Here is a 20,982-nt window from a genome sequence, read left to right as displayed (position 1 = left end):
TTGTGAGGGATACCCCCACCTCGCTTTTCCCAGAGCGCGCGCACACAAAGCAGCAGCGAATAACGGGGCCTGTGAGAAAGCGGGCGGAGTTTAGTCAATCGCGCTTTTGGTGTGCATGCATCGGCTGGGCTGGGTGTGGTTTTCAAAAAAGTCAGTTCCGTTAGCAGGAAACGAGACGACTCAAGGGCCACCAATAGTTCTCTGAGTGACAAAAGAAGCAGCGAAAAGTGAAACTTTGTCCTCGGGATCTGAAAGAGATTTGAGGAGAAGCTTTGGCGGAGGCTGTTGCTCACTCTTGCGCGTGGACATCGGCCGATGGGAAAAAGTTTGGCTTTCTGTTGACTTCATTGTATCAGCTCAGTTTGTGACACGTCCGCGAGAGAAGGGACAAAATGCCGAAAACGGTGAGTATCGTTACCCTTGAGAAATGGAAACGGTTGGTGTGAGTTTTCAGCTGTAGCTATCAAACAAAGACGGGAAGATATTTCACCGTGCTTTTGAAAGCTGCGCATATTTTTGGTGAAACAGGAGCGACCCGTAGGCGCTCGAAAGGGGCGAGGATGGTCTTTCTCTTTCTCTAGTTGGCATTTTTGTCTGCTAATTCCCGCGGGTGAACAGTAGGCCATGAGCAGTGCACTATTTATAGCGAGAGTTAATTATCTGGACAGTGACGGTCGGTTATTCCACCCGAATGCACTGAAGAATAACTTGTTGCTTTGGAAATTAAAAGGCCGACTTCTGTACTTTATTAATTTCTTTGCTTTTCTGTCCTCATACCTTCGCTGTATGTTGTATCCTATAAGTAATTGTCTAGACATTAACATGAACTTAGAATTATTATTTTTCCCCCTCCAAACCATTTCTACTCATTTATTTCTCTCTGGCTGTGGGGTTTTGTGTTGTATCGAGACTGAACCGTTACTCGGTGACAACATGTAACCCCCCACCTCCTCCCTCCCCAAATCTGATTGGCTTTCCATCATCGTTGCCGTGAACAGTCTAGTCTGGGGTATTTGATTCCAAGTGAGTCGAATCTTTTGAATGCGTTCACAAAAGACTCGTTCACTGATATCATTACACCAGTAGGTGGCAACAAGAACGTCTTTTTGTGTTATTGAGTTAGTTATTAAATCTTAACCAATTTTATAGAAACACTAGTTGTATTATATTTAATTAAATTATACACATCTGCACATTTACTAAAAATGTCAGGAAATAATGTTTAAAGCCACCTCCCCCCATGATGGGTGATCAAGTCTGTTATTTTTCATTCCAGTTTGTCATTTAAAATAAATTAAAAAAAAAGAATGAAAACAGGCATGGCACAAAATCATTCACTTATTTGAACATTCATTCAAAATGATTCATGTGTTCAGTTCATTTAAGCCTCTGCCAAGCAGCATAATTGCATGTTTTTTTATCTGCATTTGATAAGTGGTTCCGGATTAGAAATATGAGGCGTGTCGGAAGCGGCTGTTCTAGGGTTTTGGAGTTCGTATGTCACTAGGGAGGGCCAGGCGAGCTCATGGTGCAATCTTGGCCAAGGCGGGGTGCTCACCCAAATACAGTAGAAAGCAGAATTTTTTTTTTTTTTTGTGGCAAGAGTTCATGATTTTTATAATTTCGTTTTTGTTGGTTACGCCTCACAATTAATGAATCATTATTTAGGTTAAGATTAAATTTAATACCACGGAACAACAGTAGGATGGAAGGACACATCACTTTCTACAAAGTTTTTCGTTTAATCATTCTTTTTGTACTTCCTCCATGAAATGACTTTCATTGTTAGGGTGTCAGAAGTTAGTATTGCATGAGTCATCTATTACAAGTATTAAAAAGAACCACCAGAAAAAAAAGTACCATGGGCATGTGCCGTGATCTCGGGGCTTGTAGCATAATGTTCTTTGAAAAGTACCATGTAAATACCCAAATGACTAGCCTTTAAGACATGATAATTAAGCCTTTCTTTAGCATTGCACATAGCATAAACAAAATATTTTTAATTTAATTTAAAGACAAGTATTTGCCAGAAATGTATTACTATTGTTCAGCAGAATGTACAGCCTACTACTACTACTACTACTACTACTAAAATGAAACATTATTTTTTTAAGGAAGATTAACACAACATTTCTTCCGTGTTTTATTTTGAATAGTTCCTTTGTTAAATCCCCTTTGTTTACCAAAATAATAAAGTGCTTATTTTCTATAATTAAAAGAAAAATAAAATGAATGTTTTATGACTTCATTTGATAACCAGAAACATGTAAATACACAACAGAATTTCTGAGAGGATTTTTTTTTTTCATAAGGCTATTTTATTTTATATATTTAAATTAAGTTGTTTTTATGCATTTAAATAATTAGACATGCTAAAACACAGAGTTAGGTAACAATAAAACATTTCATAGGGCCCTAAACATGTCATTTTTGTTAAACTTTTAATACATTTTTGTAAAATGTATGTTATGATTTGAATTAATTAGACATGTATTTGATTAATGCAATTAAATCTAACAATTAAAAAGGAGTTGAGAAAAATAAAAAAACGAAAAAATGGAATTTGGAAAAAAATTAAACAAATTTCATAGTGCCCTAGTAATGATGTAGACCTACATGAAAATGTGAATTAAAGATTTGACAAACTCTTAATCTGTGAAGCACTAAGTACTTTAAATACTGTAATGCTTTTATTAATATATTGTGAGTTATTACCCTGTTAAATGGCTGTATTAGACATTTGAGTATTGATATAATGATATTGGGGTTAGACTCTAATTTCAAGTTATTTTGTTTCTTAAAATAGCATCACGTCCTTGCACAATAGCTTACATGAAGGTTAGAGTTAGTTTCCCCTCATGTTCTGAAGCTTAGAACAAGAACAGTGTGAGTGTGAGTGTAAATGTTAACCGGATGTAATATCAGAGGTGTTTGGGCTGAGAAAACAGATGAAACATGAAACTAAAATGAGGAGTTTCGGTGAGGTTGTGTGGCTGACTGCTACACACTAGATAGTACGTGTTTTTTTTTTTTTTTCTCACCAGAGAATAGATGTTTTTTTTTTTTGTGATAATAGAAGTTAGTCTAGTAGAAGTAGATGGGTTTCTCATCACTGGCTACATTGGATGCATTTACAGAGGTTTGGATCTGCTTAAGGAATAAAATTGGCAGAACCTTGTGACAGTAGCCGTGATTGTAGACTCCTGCAAGTCTAAGAGTCTCTTTCCGAAAATGACTCAAGGTTTCAGTGCTTACATCACTTCCTGTTTGAGCATTTCCTGTTCGGGGCCAGCCAGGCTTGACGCTGATGCAGTGCCTTATTTGGAGTTTCGCAGAACTGCCGAGCTGCACACATACGCTCTCACACACTCCGCTTTGTGTATTGGGTATGGGCCCCTTTTCCTCTGGACATGTCTGGTGCCCAAAATGCAGCTGTGGATCAAAGCTAATGTACTGAAATGGCTTCTCTTATAACAGACACACTCCTCTCTTTCTCTTCCTTCAAGTGCAGGCACTCACACATATGCATTTATCTCCAGTCATCAGTTTCTGAGTGTACGGAGTGGGAGTTTTGTGACCTCTGTAGGTTCAGGTCAGAGGGAGTGTGCAGGCGAGAAGTGAGATCCTGATAAAGGTTAACTTAACACTTATGCGACCCTTGTGCAAAATTGCATAAACAGTTTATAAAGTATATATGTTTCTATCACAGAAGTCTGTATATACACACTGCTCTCGTTAAATTTGGGGTTGGTACAATTTTCAGTGTTTTTGAAAGATGCGGTGTAGGGCTGAATTTATTTAATAAAAAATACAGTAATATTCTGAAATATCATTACAACTTAAAATAATTTTCTATTCTAAATTTCTATTTCAGTACATTTCATAATTTTAAAATATAACGTAAAGCTTAATTTTCAGCAGCTGTTACTCTATGCTTCAGCGTCACACAGTCCTTCAGAAATGATTGTAATATGCTGATTTGGTGCTTGAGAATCAAGTTGAAAACTTAAATATGTTGATGGACTCTGACGCATTTTTGATTTTTAGGGTTCTTTAATGGATAGGAAGCTTAAAAACAGCATTTATATGAAAACTTTTGTAAAACTGTAAATGTCACTGTCGCTTTTGATCAATTTAATGCATCCTTGCTGAATATGTCTTAGTTTCCTTCAAGACAAAAAAATTGTACCCACCCCAAACCGTTGAATGGTAGTGTATACATTTTTGTTTTGGATTTTCTAGAACATACCTCTCTTTGAAACCCCATATTTAAAGTTCAGGTTTAATTCTGTCGACAAATGTACACATATTTGGTTCAGTACACACACTGAAAGTCCTGTAACTGATTTAAAACCATCCGGATGATCCAAAGTGTTCTGAAATTTCAGGCAATAATGTATGTCATTACATTTAATATTATAAATATACTGCTTCGGTATTATTCCTGACCTGGTTACCATGACCATGAAGTTAGAAGGGGGTTGGAGGTCTCTGGTGTGTGCAAAGTGGATGGATTAACTGCAAACACACACACACACACACACTTATGGTCAGATTGACGATCTTTAATAAGGTAAAGCTCCAGGGGGGTTTGAGGAGTTTGTTGAACGGTTTACTTTAAAGCAATACAGATTATGATTATGAGCTAAAATAGTTGGATACATTTGCAAGTGGTTTTAGACAGTCACATGAAAAGCTCTATAGCTTTGAGCAAGATATTTTGTACAAGACTATTATGTAAATTCATAATGCTGGTGTCAGTTTTATTTTTAAAGAACTTCCACTCAAGAGAAAATGAGCTGGATTCATGCGTTTGGTGTAGCTATAAGGACCTCGATTATTTAATCGACACGAGTGGAATGTAAACCTTTTATTTAAATAAATTGCTCATTGTTAAAATAGAGCCACATTTCAAATTCATATTTATGTTTTTTTTTTTTTTAATCCTGTTTCAGCATTGGACGTTAGTACTGATATGTTTGGGTAAATGTATAGTAGTTTGTCTGTAAAGTGGGTTTCAAGAGAGATTTGATCCTGCAGTAACAAGATGCTGGTCAAGTTATTCATGTAAATATTTCCCTGCAATATGGAAGTCCTGGACAGTTCCTGTTTTTAAGATTGTTTCTACATTTCTACCAGCTTTAAATGTTGTTTCATGCAGGTTTGTTTTGTGGTGAAGGTCTTGTATTACCTGTTTGCTGTTTTAAACTTTCTCATAATAGTTTCCAAACTACTAGAAATGACAATAATTTGACTTTGATTAAGCTCTAATGGTGCCGTGACATGGCACTGCTAGTTTTCCTCTGTTGCATACTACAGTGGAAAACACACACACACACACACACACACACAAGAAAGCTAAACTAGCCTAATTATCGGCAGCATGTTATTGACATTTTCATTGATCACTTTTCCATTTTAGACACAGACAAATGTGTGGGCTAATGTGCATTAAAAGCAAAAGTGCAGACGAGGTTTGGCCACAGATGCACTCAGATTTAGCTGGCTCTATGATTGTTGGAGGAAGTATTGTCATTATCCTGAATCAGACAACCAGAAGAGGGCGAGGGAGTGAGAAGAACAGAGGTTGACTTTCACCACCACAGTTAGGTGTGGTGTCAGTTAGCCGAGGGTAATGATAGAATAAACACAAATATACAGAGCTTGTTAGGATTTGATCTCAACTCGTCTGCCCGATAGAAGCTACAGCCATTATGTCCCTGTTTGAATGCATTTTCCAGGCCTACAGCTCGTGTGTGTGTGTGTGGTGAATGTGTTCTTTACACATACTGGATTTTTTTTTAGTGTGCGTGTGTGTTTAAGTGATTCTGGTGTATGCTCTACAAATACAAAGGGTTGTTTGCCAAATCTGGGCTCTGTCATAAGTCAGAATTAGCATTTTTACTGCATGCCCATTGCCCAAGTCACTTCACACATGAACTGACCCAGACCCTAGTGAGCACAGCCCTGCTGTCTAATGCACATACAGCTCCCTTCTAAAACAGCATTCTGACTGAATGGAAGCCTGACATTTTGAAAGACTTCACATTAGTAATACAACTCCGCATGTCAAAGAAATTGCCCTGCTCAAAAAGGTACAACAGTTCCCGCCGACGTATTTAGCAGTCTTTTGTTCTGGAAGTATTTTTTTCCATAGAGATTAAAGAAAAAGAAACAAGTGTTTCTGAAACGTCTATAAGCCAGGAACCAAACCAGCCAGCTGTATACGAGATGAATCACAACATTATAAACTTTGATTTGAAGAATAGAAGTTGTACAGAACAACTTGGATGATGGGAAAGAACTACAATAACATTGAATTGTGCAGCCAAAATAGAATTGATGGATAAATATAAATCTATTGATTTAAAGATGTTGATTATGTAATTAAATAATATATTCTATGCGTATTGCAAATTATGCATACTAATCATGGTGTGTTTTACTTCATTTGCTATGTAGTTCTCACCAGAAATTCTGATTTTAAACATGATTATTAAAAAACGGATGATGGCTACAACAAAAGCATGTACCATTGTTTAACAACATTGCACTCACATGAGGTCTGGGTTTAAAAGTTATCACTCAGAATCAATTCCCCTGTGGAATCTTTATTTCTGTCAGATCTTCAACCATTGTGGGTTATCTTTTGTCACAGAGCTACATATGTCACAGGCTAATGCGTTCATATGATTGAAATCACTTTTCTTAAAAGTGCAAATACTATGTTTAGCCTATTCTTTGCCAGTTCTGTGTGTAACTGTGTGAGTATCATTGTTCACTGTGTGTGTGTGTGTCTGTGAGAGCGTCTGAGTAAAGGCCGGGTGATTGTTCTAAGAATAGGGGCAGAGAACCTCTGGCGGGTCCACTCATCACACACACCCATCACACACACATCACACACACCCTGTCCAGGCTGAGCTTCGCATATTTAGTTCCTGTTTCATCAAGACCTGAGCTATATTTACCCTGTGAGCTGTGAGTCCACCTCTGGAATGAGAGGGTCCATTACCTGACCAGTATGCTGTTCCATATGTACTGCCACCCTCAAACAAACACACACACACACACACACACACACAAATCTGTCATTACTGACAGAGAGAAAGAGTGAGATCGAGGGGGAGAGAGAGAGAGAGAGGTTATTTTGGAGCTTGTGAAAAGAACTCTCTCCCAGACCCCGAGAGAAGTGGAAGTGGAAAGAAGCAGAAAAATCGTACAGTCCTGGGGAAAGTTCTGCTTGTTCTCTTTCTGTTCCAACTGGCTGATGTAAGCCTGTGAAACAGCAGAGCTAGGATTCTCTCGCTCTTTCGCTTTCTCTCACTCTCACTCGCGCACACACACACACACACAGAAAGGCTAAACCCAAATGAATCACCTCATACTGATGTCAATGCTAGAGTGCTTGATAACACACTTTGTATCATACTTTGTGCACACGCATAACACACACCTGGGTTTCAAATACAGTTTCAAAGTCCAGCCATCTCACAACCTGCTAATGTTTCATGATCTGAATATCACTTTCTGTGCTGAATATCTAGTCTTATATAACATTCAGCAGCACAAGACATCTGACATGTAATGCAGATGAGAGTTTAGTGTGTGGATATGAGAAAATCAGGATATTTGTAGAAAAATGTCTTCAAGGCGGTGTGTGATTAAGCTAGTGTGTAGATATGAGGAAGCAGGGTGTGTTGATATACACAAATGGAATGAGAAACTTTGTGGATATGAATTAGTAAGGGAATGTGTTGATGTAAAGTTGGGTCATCAAATCTAAGAAAGTGGCTTGATTATCCATAGAAGCTGAAAATGAATCCCAGTGACGCTTCTGTTTTATCAGTGAAAGACTGTGAGATAAGATATAAGGGGTCTAGAACTGCCTTTGTTTTTTATTTTGTACTGTTCTGTGACGTCCATGTATGATGGTATCAAGATTTGTACATACAAAAACATCATAATTTAGAAGTAATAGGCTATTCTCTGTCCTCTTTTGACCCTCATCAGAACGCTGTGTTTAGATGGGCGTGGAGGATTGTAAACACACACTGATTGGATAACAGTTGTGTATGTTTCACAGTGTACATCCTTCAGGGATGGAAGCTGCTGTGATAAATACTTGGTGCATATCAAACGATCTGTAATAAAAGACAAATCTATAATGAATACGTAATGTTGCGACATTACTGTCAGTCAGATCCAATATAGTCGGCACAGCATCGTCTTTTAGTTTCAATCTTTCTGAAAATCCTATGCCTTGTTTATAGACAAATCTGTGAGAATTAAGTGATCAAAAGACCAACTTCTTACTTGCGCAGTCTGGAATTTCATTAAAAATAATGTTCATTAGATAGTTTCTCGTCTGGTTTTGTGTAGACAAGCTTTTGACTCTCACATAGCTAACTATGTACGTGTATCGGTGGGCGGGGCTTAACAGGCAGTGATGTAGACTCGGTGGGCGGGGCTAAACAGGCAGTGAAGTAGAAGCAGGCATTGCTCTTCTTCTGTGGAGGTGATGTTTAGCCACACTGTTACATCATAGAGTGGTAGGTTTTACACTAACAAGAAAGTTTTGAGTTCTGAAACATACAGAATGTTTTTCTAGCACAGTGACCCAGTCAGAAGATCAAGGGAATATCGATTCCTCAGTTCATGACCCCTTTAAAATACAACACAATCTTAAATGTTTTACGACACTTAAATGATGTTAGGAATATACAGTGAAGTAAACTTTCTTTTAAATATAGACGGTCATTTATGTGATGTAAATCATAACTGAATGTGATAAAATGCTTTTTCGGGTTATTGAGCATACTATTAAGGCTGAATGTCTGCATATTTTTAAATATTTCTTCTTTTTGTTTATTTATTCCCTTAAAATCTGGCCCCATACTTTGGCCCATGAGTCTTGAATATCAACTGTCAAATCTCATTTGTGCTTCTCTTTGTGACGATTGTTTAGAAGACTTTTGGGTTCATTGATGTGCAAATGGTATGATGAGCTCTTAAGAGTCTGAGCACATGGACACTGCTCTGCCTCACAGGCAGCTGCTAGATGAAGCAGGGCATTATGGGTACAGCTTAGCTGAAGGTGTGTGTGTGCGTGTGCCTAAATAGAACTATTTATGTCTTGTGCACACAAAGCTGATTAACAACAAAACTTTAAATGGACCACATCAATAAGAACATCCATATTTCAGAGACATTTTTATAAAACACTGGTTAGTTTTCTAATTAATGAAATAAAATGAATAAAAGTGGGCTGATTTTATTTGCATAGTTGTGAATTAAACCGAATCCTCGGAATGATCTGTTATTATCAGGAGGTGTGCTGTGATTGGTTGTTATTGTATAGTGAGAGGAAGTGAGGCACTTTGCATAATGTGTCTCCATGGTTATTGGAGGTGTGGTCATCAGCATCGTGTGGGGTGGAGGTGGGGATGGGGTGAGAAAGACAGAGAAAGAAGAGAGGGGGGATATCTTTTTTCATTCGTTCCTCTCACTGTTTCCTTTCATTGTTTTTATCTTATCCAGGGTGCAATCCATCATGTTAAAACAGCAGGCCACGCTTTGTTGCAGATCAAAACACGCACACATCAAGCCTCTTTTATAGTGCTCTTTCATAAGGGTTCAGACTCTTTCTAGATAGTATAAGCTATTAAAGATGTTTAAGCTGACCATGAAACATCATTATTTTCATTGATCATGCTTTCATGTTAATCAGGGAATGAATGATTCAGATTTTATTGTAAATTAACTTGCTTTTTGTCTGAATGTATTGAGTGCCCTTTTTTGTATTATACATTCACTGCTGCTAAATAAAAATGTGTTCGGGTTAGTAGTAAATTTCTTGATATTTTTGAAGGACGTCTCTTATGCTCGCCAAGGCCTCATTTATATGGTGATAGCAAAAAACCAAGAATATTCATTTAGTCAAAATTACAATATAAAATAACTGCAATCTAAATATTTTCCATTATACAGTTTTTAAATGCAGTTATTCCTCCTGTGATGATCCTTCAGAAATCATTGTAATATTTGATGGAAAGAAAGTTAAAAAGAACAGTACTGAAAACAGAAATCTTTTATAAGATTATAAGTGTGTTTCCTGCTCCTTTCGTAACTCCTGTTATAAATATTGTATTTCATTACTAATTCTTTATTTATTATTAATTTATTTTTAGTATTAGTATTACTATTTATAAAAAAAAAATATTAGTGGTTGTGTTATATCTTTTGGTAAAAGCAAAAATTATATATTATTATAAAAATGTGTTTTCTTGTTGTAATGTTTGTTCTAAAAAAGTTTCAACATAAATGTATTTATTTACCGTAATTTTTGATAAATTTTAATTGCTGGCTTAATGTATTGTATTCTTTAAAAAAATAATTAATTCATTTGATTTTTTCCCCCCTCTTTCCAGATCAGTGTTCGTGTGACTACGATGGACGCTGAGCTGGAGTTTGCCATCCAGCCCAGCACCACGGGGAAACAGTTATTTGACCAGGTGTGTGTGTGTGATTTTATTTATTTTTATTATTTATTTAATTTTTTTCCTTCAATAATTTAAAAGCACTGTCCACATTGAGATCTTATTAATTCAGCATCCTGCTCCTCATAAACCTGCATTAAATGTCTTCTTAATGGCTGTGAATACAGCAGCTACATTGACTTGCATTGGAAACTTAAGACCGTGACAGAAGCTGTGTCTAGCTCTGTTTAGATTAAGAACTGGAAATCCTTCTTGTGTGGGATTTCTCCCTCCCTCCACCCTTCCTCTTTCTAACTCTGCTTCTTCCTCAGGCTGTAATTCTGTACAGTCCCCTCCACCTCACTCTTAGTCCCTCTGTACATCACGTCTATGAAGTCAATCTTTCGTACACTTGATAATAGGCAGCTTTGTTCCTGAGCAACCTTTAATTTCCCATACACTCACAGACTCTGTCTCTCTCTCTCTCTCACACACACAGAGCGTTCATTCTTCAGCCAGTTTTGTGTAGGTTGTGGAGTTCTGTTATTTTTTCCAGCAGGATTTAGTCGTCGGTTTGAGTTTAGAAGGTCTCCTGTTGACATGATACCAAAGCTTTAGAAGTCAATACTAGTACTACTGAAATTATACTTTATCATCTTTCATACAACAGCAAAAAAACGTATATGCTACTGAATATTACAATTTAAATATAATAATAATAAAAATAATAATAAAAAAGTTATATGTAAATTTAAAATAGTAATATTATCAGATGAAATTACAATGATGGTCTTTTAGTAAGTCTCAATAATATTTTTAGTTTTCGAGATTTTCATGTCCATTCAAGTACTTCATCAAGACAGATCCACAGTCAGTAACAGAGTTTATTTTATTCTGCAGTTTATTGCATTGCATTGATCAAAAGTGAAATACATTTACAATATTATAAAATATTTGTACTTCAAATAAATTAAATTCAAGTTTTTGTATAAATGCTGTTCTTTTGAGTTTTCTATTAATTAAAAAAACATTTTTAAAGATTTTTTATTTTATTTTTATTTATTTTGAACAAAATCATAAAGCAACATAAGTAACTGTTTTCGAAATTGATAATATTAAAATAATGAATGATAGAATAGAATAGAATGATTTCTGAAGCATCATTTGACACTGAAGATTGCTGACGATTCAGCTTTGCCATCACATGAATAATTACATTTTAAAATAGATATTTTACATTCTATTAATATTTTAGGATATTACTGTTTTTACTGTGCTTTGATTAAATAAATGCAGTCTTGGTGAACTTAAAAAAATCTTACTGACCCCAAATTTTTAACATTTAGTGTTTTCTAAATGTATATGACCCAAAATGTATTTACCCAAAAAGTGAATTTGAGTGTTTGAATGCAGCAACCTATAAGACGGTGTATAAAAATGAGTTTGTATTTGGTAATAAACCGATACAGCAGAAAGACTTTTAATGTACTATCAGTTATTACTGTATTACTGAAAAAAAAACTGTATTGTACTTATACTAGTGAGTGATTTTGAATATAAATAAATGTGTGTGTCCAGGTTGTGTGTATCCAACTTCCTGTTAATTGTCCTAAAATAACCCCTATCCTAATCCTCCAGTGCAGACAGCATGATGTTATATTCAGAAGAGACTGATAGAAGCGTCACCTCTTTCTGTTTCAGATCATACATAAACACAATATTTTCTCTTTCTCCACATTTCGTTCTCTGTCTCTTTTTAGCTTAGATCATTTTCAGACACGTATGGTCTGACTGGTGCAGTTGTGAGCCAGCATTTGACAGTACCTCACATTTTCCATTGCTGTCTGTCTCACACACACTCTTGACCTAGAATAGCGAGTGTCTTCTTGTGTGTATGTGGTCACAGTCATAGATCCTCTGGAGCGTTCCACCCCTGCTTTAAAACGAAATGCATACGGCAGTCATTAAATAACTGAACCTTTGACCTCGTGGAGGCGCTGCTGGTTTTTACTGAAGTTTAATTCAGTCGCTCCATTAAAACATCTCTGTCATAAGATAATTAAAATAATTCGTATTTATTGATTTTAAACTAATTATTAAATGAGCACAACTACATTGTGAATATTAAATATATGGGTGCAGTCCCAGTTGTAATTCCACTTTTTCCATGTCCATGAAGAGGAATTTGAGCTTCAGTCTGCCTTTCAGATCCCTCTATTACAAAAAGCACATGTGTGTGTGTGTTATGGATGTGCGGCAATGCTATTTTATTTAACATGCCTGTTTATTTAACATGTATGTGTTTTATAGGTGGTGAAAACCATTGGGTTAAGGGAGGTGTGGTTTTTTGGACTGCAGTACCAGGATACTAAAGGCTTTACCACCTGGCTTAAACTCAACAAGAAGGTGTGTGTGAATGCATATTGCATTTTAATATCTCATTAGTACAAGATCTTTTTGTCATACATATATTTTGTCAGTATTTCATGTCATCAAGTTCATTTTACTATGATTTTAATTGTGCAAAGTACCGTGCAGTACTGTGCAGTAAACAGTAAATCATGATTATAATTGTGCAGAAGATGACGTGTTTGAAACGGTTGTTAATTTTCAGTGTTTTAGAGTCTACTAAGGATTGCATTTTGTGTAAAACATTTTTACAGACAACAGCATATTTTAATTCAATAGTATAGTTCTCATCATGCCACCTTTGAATCTTTTCTTCATTATAAATGATGAAATAAAGAAAAACCTGTCAACGAACACTTTAATCAGTATGCCACTGAAAAGATTTCTCTGATTAGCATCACTTTCTAGTGAAACCTGCAGTTGTCAACCTTTTCCAGCCTTGTCTTCCAATTTTCTTCTTTCCCAATAATTGTGCCCAGTGGGAAAGTCAATGAGAGGTCATTTAATTTGTACTCAAAGACATGTTGGTGCTGACAGGTCGGTGGAATTAATGACTGAAAAAGTGATTCTATTTAATTCTTTGTTGCCTAGGTTACAGCTCAAGACGTCCGCAAGGAGAGTCCTTTGCTATTTAAATTCAGAGCAAAGTTTTACCCTGAAGATGTTTCGGAGGAGCTGATTCAAGAGGCGACTCAAAGACTCTTCTTCCTTCAGGTCTGAGTGTGTTTACAGTGTCACTGTACGTCTAAGGTCAAGTTAAATGCACGATGTGGCCTTAGATATGTTCATATAGAAGCCATGTCAACTGGAGTCAATTGAAATGAGCTCAGGGTCTTGGAAAGTGATCATGTGATTGTCATATTGCACAATCTGGTGGTCAGTGAAGGAACTGTACCACCGTCTTCGCTTACAAGCCAACAACAAAGCATTTCTTGCTTTAAAACAGTTCCCTTGTTGGTTTACTTCAGGTGAAAGAGGGGATCCTGAATGATGACATCTACTGCCCCCCGGAGACTGCAGTGCTGCTGGCGTCTTATGCAGTGCAGGCCAAATATACTGACTACAACAAGGATGTTCACTCTCCTGGATACCTGTCCAGTGAGAAACTGCTCCCACAGAGGTGTGCATACACAGATACCAGTGGGGCTTTTCTTATGTTGTGTATGCAGTGCTCTAAAATCAGCATCTAAACATTGCTAAACTACTTAATGAAAGAAACGAATAAAGCCCAGAAGTCTGTTATAATGACAGTATTGTAACTACACAATATTTACAATTGGCAGAAGACGAGACAACATTGTTGCTTAAAATAGGCATTATATGTAATAAAAATATTTTAAAGGTAAATTAAATTCTTTACTCTTCAAAAACTGTGTATTAGTTGCTTTTTAAGTTTCAGACCAAGTCAGTATTAAAGTATATGGTTTGAATATCAGTGCTGTGTGGTATCGTATCTTATTGAATTACACCTAGAGTGGTATATAATAAATTATTTGGGCTAGGGCTGTAATAGCTAAAATCAATAATGAAGATAGCTGACAATGAATGTTTATTTTTATTAATTCATTGTTTATTTTTTTATACATAATCTTAATTTTACACTGAGAAAATCCATATTTCAGTTAAATAAAATGCATTAAAGAAATGGCAGAGGCCACAGTGTCTGTAGGCTTAAAGCATAGAACATAATGTTCTGTTAAAAGGTATGAGCCCGAGAACATGTTCGGAATGTGTTTGATATTCTGAATGCGAGCATGTGTGTGTAATCTCTTCTCTGCAGAGTTTTGGAACAGCACAAGCTGAATAAGGAGCAATGGGAGGAAAGAATTCAGGTCTGGCATGAGGAGCACAAGGGCATGTTGAGGTACAGCCAGTGAAATGTTTTATCTCTGACCGCAGTGACCCTGTCTGTCACACACACAAACACCAGACAGAATGAGAATGTGTGTGTTTCAGAGAGGACTCGATGATGGAGTATCTGAAGATAGCTCAGGATCTGGAGATGTATGGTGTGAATTACTTCAGTATCAAGAATAAGAAAGGATCAGAGCTGTGGCTGGGTGTGGATGCCCTGGGACTCAACATCTACGAGCAGAATGACAAGTACTTGCTACGTTAACATTTAGAAACCAATTTGATGAAACGTAACAAAAAACATTTTTTTTCTTCCAAAAATTATTACATTTATTCAGCTAGGATGCATTGAATTGATCAAAAGTGACAGTTAAGACTTGAATTGTAACAAAAAATATAAAGTAAGTCACTTTGGTCACGTCTGCAAAATAATTAAATGTAAATATATATTCTCCAAAGAATCCTAAAAAATGTATCATGGTTTTCAGCGGTTATACCAATTTCAACATTATTATAATACTAAATATTTCTTTAGCAATTCGGTATATTAGACTGATATCTGAAAGAGTATTGGCTGCTAAACATTCAACATCACAGGATTACAGGCACACAGTTTTTTTATTTTAGTTAATAATAATAATAATAATAATAATTATTATTTAAAACAATTATTTTCAGTATTTCTTTTGTGCTTTTGAAAGTCACACAAATCAGTTTTAAACCATATTAGATATTTCCCAACATTTTAAATCAAAAAAAATAAACCGATTTAACGTTTCAGTCATCTTGTAGGCTAAATCATGAAAAGTGACATTTATTTGTGTGTCGATAAACCCTGACTCATCTCTCCTCTCTTTCCAGGATGACACCTAAAATTGGCTTCCCCTGGAGTGAGATCAGAAACATTTCTTTCAATGATAAGAAATTCGTCATCAAACCCATTGATAAAAAAGCCCCGGTATGTCAAACAAGATTTGTGTCTGACTTATCACAGTTTCTGTTCGGTTTCTATGCAAACAGGGTGTAGACGAAAGCAGTGCAAAGCAGTGCAGTGGTGTAATGTTTCATTATTTGATATTTGAGGATGGTGAAATCACAGTGAAGACTTTCCATTCAAGCTCCACGTTTCTCTTTCTTACACTTTAGCACAGACGTTAAGAGTCTGGATGTAGATGTCTGTCTTTTTTTTCCCCATTCTTCAGTATTCCTTTCTTTTATCCTTCTTTCTTTGGCTCTGATCCAAACTTAGGGAGCTGTGATGTAGGCAGCATTTTACATTTAGTAATTTACATGTACATTTTAAGGCATCATATGAAATATGTATATAATGTTCTCTATTTTTTTTTCCCCAACAGGACTTTGTGTTTTATGCCCAGCGTTTACGCATTAATAAGAGAATTCTGGCCCTGTGCATGGGGAACCATGAGCTTTATATGAGACGCCGTAAACCTGACACCATCGAGGTCCAGCAGATGAAGGCACAAGCCAAGGAGGAGAAGAACCACAAGAAGATGGAAAGGTGAGCTAGAGTAACATCACACAGAGGCTGATTTTAGATAGGATTGTGATTTATTGGTGTTCATTTGGATTCATTCCAGTGATTTTTAAAATGTTGATTCTAATCACCAAAAGGATTCATTCAGATGCGATTCATTATGTGATGACTTCTGTATGTTACATCCTTACACCATTAGATGGCAACCACATAATGTGTCTGACTCATTCATTGATTAAACGGATTCATTCACAAACTCTTGAACTCTTGAACAAAGTCTTGTTCACACATTTATAAATTCAGATCATTCTTTCCCATTTATCCTCTTGTAGAACAAGAGTGACACTTTTTTTATTTTTAATTAATTATTATTATTTTTTTGTAGTTTGTTGTTGAACGCTCAGTACTCCTTTAGGTCTTGTTCAGACTTGTATTTGCTCCGTATGTCCAGCAGCATTGAAAGAGAAAAATAAAGATTTGTTCGCTTTTAAAAGATGTTGGTAGTTTGAAGCATTTATCAGGCACAATAGGAACACGCCTACACTTTGAGACAATAATAAGTGTTTTATTTGAGTGTTGATGATTGGTTGTATGATTAGTTCATTGTTCAGAGCTGGGCACTTCACAAAGCCAGGAAAGACATGTTGTTCTAATACATCTGTCTGTTTGTTTCAGGGCCATGCTGGAGGATGAGCGTAAGAAGAGAGAGCAGGCTGAGAAGGAGAAAGAGAAGATTGTAAAAGAAAAAGAGGAGCTGATGGAGAGACTCCGAGTGATAGAGGAACAGACGAAAAAAGCTCAGCAAGGTGACATGGAGTGAAGTTGACACTTTATTATAAATTTTCTTCTCTTCGTTAATGATCATTAATCACTGGTTATTTTGCGTGGGCAGAGCTGGAGGAGCAGACCCGCAGGGCACTGGAGTTGGATCAGGAGCGTAAACGTGCTCAAGAGGAGGCGGAACGCCTGGAACGGGACCGCCGTCAGGCAGAGGAAGCCAAAGCGGCTCTGCTGCAGCAGTCTGAGAGCCAGATGAAGAACCAGGAGCATCTGGTCAGTTAACAGAACCACCAAGATACACACTGGCAGTCACCATGGCAGCACCATTCTAGTCACCATGACAGCTTCACAATAACACTTTAAGTAGGATACAGTTGTAACTATGGTAACAAAACTACAATTATGAAGTTTCCATGAGAACTAAACATCCTCCAACCACAGAGCACAGGACACCCACAATTACACGCGTTCCCCTGAGATTCTGAGTGTGTGTGTGTGTGTGTGTATACAGGCTACTGAACTGGCTGAGTTGACTTCTAAGATCTCCCTGCTTGAAGATGCCAAAAAGAAGAAAGAGGAGGAAGCATCAGAGTGGCAACTGAAGGTAAATATGGTTACTTTTTAGTAGGTGCAACACAGCAGTTTATTGTAAAACACTTTTTTTTTTTTTAGATTACATTAAATTGAACTTTGTCAATTTTATATATATATATATATATATATATATATATATAAAATATACTCAGCTAGTTAGTAAATGCTCCGTCTCTCCATCTATCCCCACACTGTTGTGCAGAAATCTAAACCACACATCTGAGAAAATGACTTGAGGTGTGACATTGTTACAGTTACTTGTGTGAAGACAAAAATGAATGTGGTTGAGATGTGATTTTATTATTTTATGCTTTTATCACCATATGCCTTTTTAGGATATTGTTAAGTGTTAACTTCCTAAATCTGCCTGCATTTTTTGCTTTGTTGTTTAAAGAATGTCGTTCTTACATGCTTGTGGTAATGCCACATTCTTTATTGATCAAATTAAAAAAAGCACATTAAAAAAGCACATTAAATATCATCACAAAATGTATTAACTGTTATTCGGCCTAGAAAATAACATCAGGGTGTGAATTTTGTGTGGTGATTGTTAATGCAGTGCTGTGTCTCTTCCAGGCCACTCAGGTGCAGGAGGACCTGGAGAAGACTAAAGAGGAGCTGAAGAACAAAGTCATGTCAGCCCATGTTCCAGAGCCCGTGCATAGTGAAAACGACAACGACGATGATGAGAGCAGTGCAGAGGCGTCCGCAGAATTCACTTCTGAAGCGGCCTATAAAGACAGGAGCGAGGAGGAGCGCATGACCGAGGCTGAGAAGAACGAGCGAGTCCAGCAACATCTGCTGGTGAGAGAACTACTTCACATTAGGATTTTCAAAAGAATAATTCATCGAAAAATAAAACTTCAAGTAAAAATTTTTATGGGGTAGTTCACCAAAAAATTTAAATTCTGTCAAGAATTACTCCACCAAACCCTTAAGACCTTCATTCATCTTCAGAACACAAATTAAGATATTTTTGTTTAAATCGGAGTGCGCTCTGCCCCTGCATAGAGGGAACCACCACGTGCAAGGCCCAGAAAGGTAATAAGGACATTGTTAAAATAGTCCATGTGACATCAGGGTTTAACTGTAATCTTATGAAGCTATGAGAATACATTTTGTGCGCAAAGAAATAAAAAATAAAGGCTTTATTCAGCAATTCTTCTCTTTTCTCTTTCGGGTCAGTGCCATTCACGAGAGCATCACGACACATGTGCTGCGCTTTGTTTACAAGCAGAGGAATGCACATCTATGAGTCTCATGGTTCCGTCATGATGCACAGCAGAGAATGACCCGGAAGAGAAGAAACCATTAAAGAAGACTTTTTGCACAAAAAAAGTCTTCTTGTAGCTTCATAAAATTTAGGTTGAACCACTGAAGTCACATGGACTATTTTATCAAAGTCCTTACTAACTTTCTGGACTTTGAATGAGGTAGTTCCATCTATGAACAGTCAGAAAGAATGTGTCAGAAAGCTCTTAGATTTAATCAGAAATACCTTTTATGTCCTTTCAAAACCGTAATCTCCGGAACACAAATTAAGATGAGTAATTAAAAACCGAATGAATTTCCCTTTAACCATTATATTCCAAATAAATCTGACATTTGCTGTGCGTGGTGCACAAAAGGATGTTTTTTTCAGAATATCCAAGCTGCACTTTGTCAATGGAGAAAGTAGACAACCATGATTAGTCTATAAAAAAGGCTTTATCAGTGGAAATTAACTTTGAACAGAAAAAAAACAAAACGGAAAATCTTCTTTTTCCACAGGCTCTTACATCTGAGCTTGCTAATGCTCGTGATGAGACCAAGAAGACCCAGAATGACCTCATCCACGCTGAGAATGTACGAGCAGGACGAGATAAATACAAGACGCTTCGTCAGATCCGCTCTGGAAACACCAAACAGCGAATCGATGAGTTCGAGTGCATGTAAATGTACCGCAGTCAGCCAACAGGGGGAGCTACAGCCTGCCTTTTGCATAATTTCTGCAGAGGAACTACAGTACCCACAATGCACCACTCCAACAGAAAATAAAGCCAAATATAGATTAATGCTGCACAGTTAAAAAATCCCTTTTATTCAGGAGTTTTGTGTGGGTTACTGCATTACGATAAGGGAGATTTATTTTTTTGCGTTGTATTTGGACCTAGATGTAGTTTTTTTTTTATTGGAAAACAATTAACTGTTTGCCGATTAACTGAACTAAAGGGTTTTAATTTCAGTGAAACTGGGATTAGAGTTGGAATTAAAGTATAAAAAAAACATTCCAGTGCTAGGATAGTTTTCGAAAGCACTCCAGATAGACATGTCAGTGTGCCAATTCCAATCAGTATAGTCGATAATTCAGATTGCACAGTTTCATTGTGATGGTGTAATAGCCTAGCTATTGCTATAACATTGTATCTATGTGCCTTTCTAATAAAACAACTACAGTATAGATTAAAACTCATGGTTATCTGCTCCCATCAACCACTCTGCCATTACAGGCAACCCACAAGAGCAACGGTGTGTGTGTGTGTGTGTGTGTGTGTGCATGTGTGTGAGATCCCTGTTGATAATTCCTTTTAGTTCTAGTCTTTCATTGCTGCAGGTTTGTGGCTGCTCCCTGTTTGCGCTTTTTCACTGAAGCAAAAATATCAAACTGTATTTTTAGTTTAGTTTTTATTCCTATTCTCATTTTAAGCTTTTTTTTTTTTTTTTTTTTTTTTTTTTTTTAAGAGACTTTGGTTTTTCAGACATTTGAATTTTTTGCAGTATTATTTTAAAGAATCCTTTAATAGAATGATTCTTAAAAAGCATCTTCCGGGATTGAATTTCTCCCTTTATTTCTGAACAGTATTTACCCAGAGTGAACAGAGTTTCGCATAGCCACATACATGTAGGCAGTGCCTTAGTTGTTTTGTGATCTTTATTAATTTTATTTTTATTAATATGGCAATATGCTGAACTGAAGCAATATGTCCTCAGCTCCATTGGAAGAATTCTTCATTTGGATCTTACTCTTAGATACTTCCTAAACTGTTTTGATATATAAGAACATTGATTTCCTGATTAAAATATGAAGCTTGTTCTTATCTCATACAGCGTTGTGTTGTTTTTTTTTTTTTTTTATAAATTGTCAATCTATCACAGAAAAGACTGCTGCTTAAAACATTTTCATTGCAACTGTCAATAAAATATAAAAAACACCAGTGTTGTTGCTACTCTTTCTTTAGTTGTTAAGTGATAGCTTGTGTGCATTATTGTACGCAGATATGGTCATTATCACTGTCACAATAGTTTCTGAATATTTGCCAATATAAAGCTGTATATGTGTATGTATATATATATATATATATGTATATGTGTATATATATACACACACACACACAC

The 20,982-nt window shown here is 36.4% G+C and overlaps 1 protein-coding gene across 1 annotated transcript; it reads left to right on the top strand.

Moving 5' to 3' along the window:
* The first annotated feature begins 105 nt into the window (after positions 1–105).
* Positions 106–20,714, top strand: LOC113048853 (moesin-like). The gene is made up of 14 exons (XM_026210754.1): positions 106–404; positions 10,428–10,511; positions 12,786–12,881; positions 13,476–13,598; positions 13,853–14,004; positions 14,665–14,748; positions 14,841–14,987; positions 15,600–15,696; positions 16,094–16,257; positions 16,909–17,039; positions 17,126–17,286; positions 17,525–17,617; positions 18,184–18,411; positions 19,378–20,714. Exons 1-14 carry the CDS (start codon positions 393–395, stop codon positions 19,540–19,542), a joined length of 1,737 nt encoding a protein of 578 aa, XP_026066539.1. The 5' UTR covers positions 106–392; the 3' UTR covers positions 19,543–20,714.
* The last annotated feature ends 268 nt before the right edge of the window (positions 20,715–20,982 follow it).

Source organism: Carassius auratus, chromosome 30 (genome assembly GCF_003368295.1).
Source record: "Carassius auratus strain Wakin chromosome 30, ASM336829v1, whole genome shotgun sequence".
Classification (NCBI taxonomy): domain Eukaryota; kingdom Metazoa; phylum Chordata; class Actinopteri; order Cypriniformes; family Cyprinidae; genus Carassius; species Carassius auratus.
This window is presented reverse-complemented; position numbering and strand designations above follow the sequence as displayed.

Excerpts from the sequence above, each read along its gene's own strand:
- LOC113048853 (XM_026210754.1), top strand. Across the intron at positions 16,258-16,908 it reads AACCACAAGAAGATGGAAAG|GGCCATGCTGGAGGATGAGC; the intron begins GTGAGCTAGAGT and ends TGTTTGTTTCAG. Across the intron at positions 18,412-19,377 it reads GAGTCCAGCAACATCTGCTG|GCTCTTACATCTGAGCTTGC; the intron begins GTGAGAGAACTA and ends CTTTTTCCACAG.